General features: G+C 39.9%; 1 protein-coding gene across 1 annotated transcript in view; it reads right to left on the bottom strand.

Moving 5' to 3' along the window:
* The window catches only part of CCDC93 (coiled-coil domain containing 93), a 52,668-nt gene extending 43,513 nt beyond the window's left edge, over nucleotides 1-9,155 (bottom strand). Inside the window, exons 1-4 of the mRNA XM_009887301.1 lie at nucleotides 9,084-9,155; nucleotides 8,735-8,848; nucleotides 5,956-6,050; nucleotides 3,274-3,385 (exon numbers count right to left, since the gene is read on the bottom strand). Coding sequence (XP_009885603.1) covers nucleotides 3,274-3,385; nucleotides 5,956-6,050; nucleotides 8,735-8,848; nucleotides 9,084-9,155 — 393 coding nt within the window. The remainder of the gene's footprint in view (nucleotides 1-3,273; nucleotides 3,386-5,955; nucleotides 6,051-8,734; nucleotides 8,849-9,083) is intronic.
* Between the last annotated feature and the right edge of the window lie 388 nt (nucleotides 9,156-9,543).

A 9,543-nucleotide genomic window follows, 5' to 3' on the forward strand; every position in this document is an offset into this window, starting at 1 on the left:
AGCCGGCTGTCCACCAACACCCCCAGGTCCTTTTCTGCTGGGCAGCTTTCCAGCCACTCCGCCCCAATCCTGTAGTACTGCATGGGGTTGTTGTGGCCCAAGTGCAAGTCCTGGCACTTGGCCTTGAACCTCATATCATTGGCCTCGGCCCATCGGTCCAGCCTGTCCAGATCCCTCTGCAAAGCCATCCTACCCTCAAGCAGATCAACACGCCCACCTAGCTTAGTGTCATCTGCGAACTTACTGAGGGTGCATTCAATCCCCTCATCCAGATCATTGATAAAGATATTAAAGAGAACTGGCCCCAGCACTGAGCCCTGGGGGACACCACTTGTGACACATTTTGTCTTCATCTATACCATGGAATAGCCTGCACATTTCACGAGACCAAGAGCTCAGCTGTACCAGCCATTTTACATTCAAAAAACTCAAAACTCTGATGTAGTCTAAAAACTATCAAGGTTGTCCTTCTACTGAGCAGGTCATACCAAATAAATAATAAATCCCTCAGTTCTAGGAAGCATTGGATTTGCAGCACGTATCCAAAAATGTGATTATACTCTACATGCATACAGGTTCATCCCTCTCTACTCCAAAGAAGCCCTGGGGAGCATACTTCAAAACAAATGGATAGTCCAGGTGGCTTTTATATAGTCTGTGGGCTGTGGTACAGTCATCCTTCTACAAAGCAAGCTTGAACTGTTCACAGCACCCATCTCTGGCAGTCTGAGTGGGAGGAGATGGGAGCTCTGCTGGAACTTAAAGTTGAACAAAAAAACATTCTGGGCTCTCAGTGCCAGGACCCAACACTGAACCTGTCTTGTATCATTAGTCCATTATACTCCCACACAAGATACCACTTGGAACACAACCCCAGGCAGAAGCCATTACTGCTAGATTATATGCATTTCTATAAATTTTTCCTGCTACAGATCATTTACTGTTTTTAAAAACTACAGCTCCACCATGAAAAGACGCATCTTCAAGCCTATGAAGCATTCAAGAAGAACCACATGCCCGTACAGGAAAAAAGACGACTTCTGACATTTATAAGACCACGCAAAAAGCCACAAGAGATTGAAGTACTTTTAAAACAATGTTGAAGAAGATAAATCTTGTGGGCTGTTGACAGCCTGTGCAGGAGGTCACATAAGAGATCAGATCAATCTTAGGATCCAAGTTTGAACCAGCAACAGTTTTCTGTGCTATAACCATGAACCCCTGGAAAGCGTGGGGAAGGTGATGACAAGAGAGATGAAAATGCAGACTATTAATTACAAAGCACATCTCAACATAAGATTGTGTACATACTTTTCTCTGAACATAAGCAGAATTTACTAGGAAGAATGGCACCATTTCTGCCCACTGGATATTATTATTTTTTTTTAGTCTTTTTCTTTCTTTTCTTTTTTAAGTTCTGCTACAGTCCATGGCAGTGAGCCAACCCAATCTGATTTCTTCCTGTTGGGAAGAATTATCTAAATTCCTCCTATCAATTTCACCAGAGTAGCTTGCACAGTGCGAGAGCTATTGGGACACAATACCAGGCAGAGGAAAGAGCTGCTGTAAGACTTGGGGACTGATGAGAGATTTACAGACAGCAAGCGAAATCTTGAATTTAACAGGGCGTCATGTAAAACGTCATTATCAAATACATAATTACATAATTCCTACATCCTATGGTGTGATCAGCCTACTATAGCTCTTGCATGGTATTTTTCAGAACACAGTATACTGGTGACACCCATAAAAGTTTTCTTGAACGCCTAGCTTGGGTGGGACAAAATGGGGAACAACGGTATCTGGAGCAAGCAGAACTTCACAGGGACCAGACAGAAAGCCTCAATTTCTAAAAAAGATCCTCTACATAAAAAAAAAACAAAAAACTAAGATCATCAAGAAAGACTTCTTCACCAAGTATGGATTAGATATACCACCTACTGGTCAGCTACTAATACTGAGAATCACTGCTCTCGGAGAAAGCTGATTTCCTCCCTGCTTAGAATTAATGTTTCTCCTTTCCAGAGGCAATATCCCAAATCAAGGTTTTGGATAAAGCAGATCAGAGAAAAGAATACCTAGCACTATAGTTTTTACAGCAGGAGTAATAGTTTATGTTTTCACTTTAGGAGAGGAATTATTTTTCCTGTGACAGAAGTCTTTTATTTCATAAAAGTAATCGTTCATTATCATCAAGTGACTAAGGCAAGAAATTAACCTGGGTTGGGATTTTTTTGAGGGGGAAGTAGGAAAATACAAGTTTAGAAGTAAAAACTCACATTAACAAGATACAAACTTTCCACCTGAGGCAGCGCAAGCACAGCTTGAAAGCTGTGTAACAGCTGCACCCACCACACATCTTTTTGTGGGCAGTGCAGTTAAGTGTGGTTTTCTCAGCAGCCCCTTGTACAGATAACAAGAAAGGGATAACAAGAAGTTTTCCCCATTTCTTACAAACTGGAATTTAGATTAAACGCTTTCTTGCTAAATTCTTTCACAGACAGGAAGTAAGGAGCTATTTAATGAAAAAGAAGCTTGCTGAATGGTCTTCATTTTCCCTATTTATCAAAGATACATTTCTGTGTGTAGATGAAAGTAAAATAAAAAAATGGTAATGACATACCAAGGATTCTCAAGATACCACACTAACTAGAACATATCACATGTTAGCTTAAACCTTAATAAAATGGAGAATGATGAGTACGCACATGGTCAGTTAGTGGTGCTCAACAAATCCACAGTAACAGGATCACACATCAAAGCAATTTATTTTTCCACCCATACAGTTTTTAAGTGGTATGAATGAAGGATGAATTATGCTTAAAGAAACAACATAACTGGCCTTCGCCTTATTCATATCCTTTTGATTGAATGACTATCTGCATAACTTACGCTATAAGCTGAAACACAGACTGTAAGATGTTTGTTCTATGTCCTCGTCTGGAAAAGTAGATTATCAGATTCCGAAACAAGCTTAAACTTTAGTCTCTTTAAGCAGACATTCCGCAAAAGGCAGAATCTGACTCCCTTTCAAAGAATTTAAAGAGTTTGTTTTGTGATTTGCTTAGATGTGGATCAAACAATGCTTAAGAATTCCATCATCCATAACGCCACTCAATTCTTTAAAAACATTCATTTAAACTACTTCTCTGTGATTATTATTCTAAAGCTAAATAAAGATTCAAAGAAAATTCAAACAGATCTTTGTTAAAATGTTTATGCAACTTTTATGGCCTTTTTCAGCAAAGTATCCATACATCACAAAATTATTACCTGTACAACAGGAAATATATGAATGAAATCCAGTCCCTGGATCTGATGCGGTTCCAAACGATGAGGGCACTTCATTTTTGGTAATACTGACACAATTTTTTCTGTTAAGGCACTATTATAAAACAACAAAACCACATATTTTTATATGCTACAATTTTCTTTTGTAAATTACAACTTATTTTTGCAAACACAGTTAGTAGTTAGAAGGTTCCCTCTAGTGGCTTCCATTGTATACAGCTGTGAAAAGCAATCAAACTTTCATTTACAAAATAGCTTTTACATTGTACTATATATATATTATTAGTCTGTGAAGAGGTGATTAACCCCTCTTGCAGGCTCCTACCTTGTGATTTCATTTTAAAGATCTGCATATCTGGTCAAATGAAATGCTCATATAAGATACATCTACAAACACCTTTGTATATTATGATATATGCACACAAGAAGAAACACTAGCTTTAAGAACAGTTATACTAAGTAAAAGATATGCACTCAAAGAAAGTCCAGAAACAAATGTAAGGACTTAAAAATTTGTTTAGGAGAACTCCCAAAAATATATCTTGACATTACTACTGAAACTTTATGAGTTTAAATACACATTAAAGATAAAAGCTAAATACACAGTATACTTCACATGGTTTTGAAGTGACTAAAACTGAATTTGCTGGCAACCATCTCATTCTACCGCTCAAGTAAGAGCTGGTAAAGTGAAAGGATTACCCTAACACAAGCGATTCATCTACAAGAACATCATTCTGCTTTCACCGAATCCCTTATTTTAGGGCAAGGTATTTTTTTGTTACCAATGCTGTCAAGCATATTTTTAAAGCAGGTGTCAGCATTGTGGATGAACACTGTACTGGGGAAAATAAAACTATTTTTCCATGAAGAAACTGGTCCAGTGCTGACCTCAGTGATATTCAGTACTGCCCAAATGGACAACTGATATTCTGGAAGAACAAAAGGGGAGCAAGAGATGTACGAAAGAGACCAAAATCTGGGAACAGAGCCTGAAAAGCTAAACTTCTTAAGAGAAGTGAAAACTTTGACATAAAAGGCAATTTCCACTATTGGCATCATACTAATATTTTACAACATGAAAATAGCATCACCTCTCAGCACAGTCAAAGTAACTGCAATTAAAAAAAAAAGTTATTTATCCAATAGATACAGGATCCTGTCCTAATGTATGTTTCCATGTTTATTTCAACCCAGCGTTTAAATATTAGGACACCATCAAAATGTCTTCAGAATAAAACTGAGAAAACACAACTTTTCCTTATCTTGAGAACATCACAGAAGCACTGAGCCACCACCAATATAAACATTACATGGACATCAAAACAGCCTATGCTTGTGTGGCTCTGAACACTTTAGATTTACAAATAAATCATTGTTGCTGTTTTGGGAGAGGAGCCTGGTTTTTGTTTTGCCAGTTTTATATCCAGTCAGCTGGAAAGATAACAGAACATTTTTAGAACAACTTAACTATTCCCTAACCTGCTGTTCTTAAGGATAACAAAGATGGAAATTATAAAAACTTGGCAATTATAAAAACTACCACCACCACCACCTTCATGACTAGTCTCTACTTAATTCTGTGCACTTAACAATGTTTTATGTAGTTAGTTATCTATGATGATTTGAGTGTCTCCAAGTTTAATGGCAATAACCACAAATCTTCATTTTTAAATGTGTTACAGTATTGCCATTGCTAAATAACTTTCAAGAAAACAGCACAGAAAGATTTTCTTCTCAACCACACTGAGCAAACAAGTCTCTTCACGTAACTGTAACTTGACTGGATATTTTTACTTCCTGCAAATTTTAATTATGGCTCTTTTATCACAGAAATGCATAAAGAAATCATGCAGTCTAGAATGCACTCCATTTCTCAGCATAAATAATTTTTAAAACCTCCCTAATACAGGAATTAGCTGGCTTATGAGCAAATTCCATGCGTAACAAATGAATCAAACCAAAATGGCCTCACTGGGTCACTATCAGGAACTCCTCCTCCTTCTCCTCAGTACGGGGCAGGTAACTGTTTTGGCAACAGCGTCACGCTTTAAATTCTGTTTGCTGATGCCTACAATTCCAACCCAGAACCATAACGGAGAATCAGGCATTATTTACACAGCAAAACTGCAGACATAGAGAACTCAAGGAAGGTCTTCTAATGTTGCACTCATTTCCAACAGCGTGGTCTCCCTCTGCCCTTTGTTTTGGCCTCTGCATCATCCCCTTGTGCCAGCACAAGCATCTGTGCAGCTGCAGAGAGAACTGGATCCAGGAACTGATTCATGTTAAAACTATTTTCCTTTTTTCTTTTAATTTTTTTTTTTTGGTAGGTTTTAATCTGGATCAGTTCCCAATCCAGTATAACGTGGAGCTACACAAATGCTTTCAGTGCTAAGTAGGGATCTAAGAACATGGCAGCCCAGAGGGGAACAGCACTGCCTTTTTTGGGATAAGCTTCTTTCTGGTTTTAGAGTTTGTGGAACTACAGTCTGAGAAACCCAGAAACTAGTGCAATGTTTTGCAAATGAGTGGTCTTGAAAAGCAGGAAACGGACTAGAAATCTTTCTTATAAACAAGCAAATATCAGGTAACTCCCCCTGGCCTGCTGCTTCTTTTCTAAGAAGGAAAAAAAATACCACACTTGCCATTTAATCAACTTACATTTTTTGACCGATAGTAGAGTTTTCCTGAAACAATAAATCAACATCGATATCGAAGTTGCACGTAGTGATACACCACGTCATGCCGCCTACCACCTGGCAAAGGAGCAACAGCATGATTAGTTCCATTTTCATTTGAAGGGGTAAAACCAAATACATCTTAAAGGCTTTGTTTATTTTAGAAACTCCAGCTTAGTATTTTCTTCATCCTCAGTATTCTTACAGAGAGACCGGAATAGCATGAGGTTCAACAAGGCCAAGTGCCGGGTCCTCCACTTGGGCCACAACAACCCCATGCAGTGCTACAGGCTTGGGGAGGAGCAGCTGGAAAGCTGCCCGGCAGAAAAGGACCTGGGGGAGTTGGTGGACAGCCGGCTGAACATGAGCCAGCAGTGTGCCCAGGTGGCCAAGAGGACCAATGGCATCCTGACCTGCATCAGGAATAGTGTGGTGAGCAGGACTAGGGAAGTGATCATCCCCCTGTACTCGGCACGGGTGAGGCCCCACCTCAAGTACTGTGTTCAGTTTTGGGTCCCTCACTACAAGAAAGACATTGAGGTGTTGGAACGTGTCCAGAGAAGGGCTACAAAGCTGGTGAGGGGTCTGGAGGACAAGTCTGATGAGGAACAGCTGAGGGACTTAGGATTGTTTAGTCTGAAGGAGGCTGAGGGGAGATCTTATCACCCTCTACAGCTACCTGAAAGGAGGTTGTAGAGAGGTGGGGGTGGACCTCTTCTCCCTGGTGACAAGTGATAGGAGGAGAGGAAATGGCCTCAAGTTGCACTACAGGAGGTTTAGGTTAGACATGTAGAAAAACTTCTACACTGAAGGGGTTATCAAAGACTGGAACAGGCTGCCCAGGGAAGTGGTTGAATTGCCATCCTTGGATGTATTTAAAAGCCGTCTAGATATGGTGCTCAGGGACATGGCTTAGAAGTGGGCCTGGTAGAGTCAGATAGCAGTTGGACTTGATGATCTTAAAGGTCTCTTCCAGCCTTAATGATTCTATGATTCTATGAATACATACAGAGAGCATACGTTTATCAACTTCTACCTGCAATACACATATACAAGAAGACAGAAAAAAACTCCAGCAGTTAGAAGCATTCTAAAGTCCTCTCTTAGCTCTATATATTAGTTTTGAAACAGCTCTCAGACTAAAAAAAAATAAATAGATAAACCATGACAGTACATGAAAAGTCATGATCTTTAAAAAGTGAGCACATAAAAATTTTATCAAGGATCATAATTTCTGTATTCACATATTTACCTTTTTATATACCTTTGCTACTATTATTCTTTGCTTGCTGATATATGCAACACCAAGTGCTGGGCAGAGTATCAACATAGTAATGGAAATCCCCAGCTCTGTAGAAATCTGTATTTCAGGCCTTATTCCTACAGATACTTAGGCATATTTAAACTCCTGAGCCATTTCATCAACTTTACATAAATATTTAAAGACAACCTTGCATAAACATATGCAAGATAACCTAAATGTATGCAAAAGCAAAGAAGAGAGAAAGGGATTAGAAATGTGGAATAACTTACCAACATCGCAAAGCAAATCGGGGTGTTCTGTACAAGGTTTTTTAATGTGACTCCCTCACATTCCCCTCTGAAACAGTTGACCAGTATCCCTTTTATACTAGCACCTAGATCACTTTCAATAGGAATGCTCATTTTTGTAAAGGCTGGGCATTGTCATGAAATGGTAACTTTGCAATTGTATTTAGGCAGGTATAAACCTGATGCATCCATTTTTACACATAAACGCAACAATATTACATCCTAAGGCAGTCTCCTTGAAACTACCTTGTGTCTGTGTCCACAGCCTCCTGAGCAGTTAAGGTCAGTAATGCCAAGCAGTTTGAAGAAACTAAAATTGTATTGCAAAGTAAGGCTGTGCTATGATGAAAGACACAGCAGCAAACAGAAGAGTCAATTTCAAGGCTGCCATAGTTCTTTGCTTTCAAACCTTGGTTCAGGAATTTCTCACAGAGTCAGCACTAAAACAATTCAGAATTCTTGTTTCAACCTGAACTTTGCTCGCTGCCAGTATCACACACTTCCTGCCCAGGACAATGGAAGGTTAACATACATAACATTCGAAAGATATGTAAAAACAGTCACAAAATAAGCTCACTAAGCTAACTGTTCCATTCTTACACAGAGCCTCTCAAGACAAATATTTCCTCATTTCTCATCAATGAATACTTCTTTTTAAAATTACCATGCTATGTCCAAGCATCAAGTCTTTCTAGCTATTCTAACTGCAGTTGACAGAGGGGCAAATTTTCCCATATATGACTCTCATTTAGGCCTTAACACCCACAGAAAAACACACCGGGAATTAGCTTGCATCCAATTTTCTCCTTTAAAAGAGGCCTTGCAGCACAAAATCATTTTTCAAGACTGACGAGGTTCTATCTGTCTGAAACTGGGTCATTTGCAGAATTATTTACAGAGGAAAGCCTTGGCGGTCAGGCACTGGAACAAATTGCCCAGGGAAGTTGTGGAGGCCCCATCCCTGGAAGTATTCAAGGCCAGGCTGGATGGGGCTTTGGGCAACCTGGTCTGGGCGGAGGTGTCTCTGCCCATGGCAGGGAGGTTGGAACTGGATGATCTGTAAGGTCCCTTCCTTAAAGATTCTATGAGTTCCAAGTATCTCTTTTTTTTTTTTTTTTTTTGATCACCTAGAACTACTAAACTAACTTGCAAAAAATACGTCATCCTCATACACTTAAAAAAGGTTTTTAAAAACACTGCATTGGTCTCACCTTGTCAAAGGGTGATAATCCTTTGATTCTTGCTCGAAAATACCCAGCAGCCACCAGCAATTCCAAAATCTCAGTCAGCTTGATGTTTTGTTCCTCATCTTCTCTTGTTTCAACCTGATAAATGAAACACACAGTACTAATTCAGTGTTTCTCTTTTACTTTTCAAATGAATTGTTTTCAAACTTTATCTTAACACAGTCTACATATCGGGCAAAACGTCAACTTCCATTAGCAACTTGGTTGTTAATTTGAACGACACTGAAGAAATAGGTGATGCATTTCTACATGGGTTTAACATCACATCTTTTTCACCCAGTTAAATACTTTAATCTGCTTTTGCTGTTCAAACTCCAGGTCCACCGCTTGCCTCCAGCCAGACAGATGGCTCCTCTTGCCGTAAGACAGTTAATTTATTCTCCATACCGCACATTTCTTTCAATTTCAGGGTTCACAAAAATCATACACCTCTCATTAACGCTTCTGTGATCTTTTTCAGAAAAACAGGAGGAGAAATTCGCGTGGGAATTCCACTTTTTGGGTAACGTAATTTTTAGCGAAGTACGGCAGTAACACAGAAGTGAAGTCTGACGGGCAGCCTGGGCAGTTTGAGTGCTCCAAAGCCTCACCGCACAGCACCCCTTTTCAGAGTGCCCTTGTCCCCGTGTGACGGGGTGAAACCCCGCAGCTCCAGGACTGTACGCGATCCGCTGGAGGCAGAGAGCACCCAGACCACCCCACCCCCCCCCAGCCAGGGGCTTCAGGTCTAACCCTTCCTTCAGAGGCTGCAGGCACCCACCCAACCGCCCCCC

The sequence above is a fragment of the Charadrius vociferus genome, unplaced genomic scaffold (assembly GCF_000708025.1).
Source record: "Charadrius vociferus isolate BGI_N301 unplaced genomic scaffold, ASM70802v2 scaffold385, whole genome shotgun sequence".
Classification (NCBI taxonomy): Eukaryota; Metazoa; Chordata; class Aves; order Charadriiformes; family Charadriidae; genus Charadrius; species Charadrius vociferus.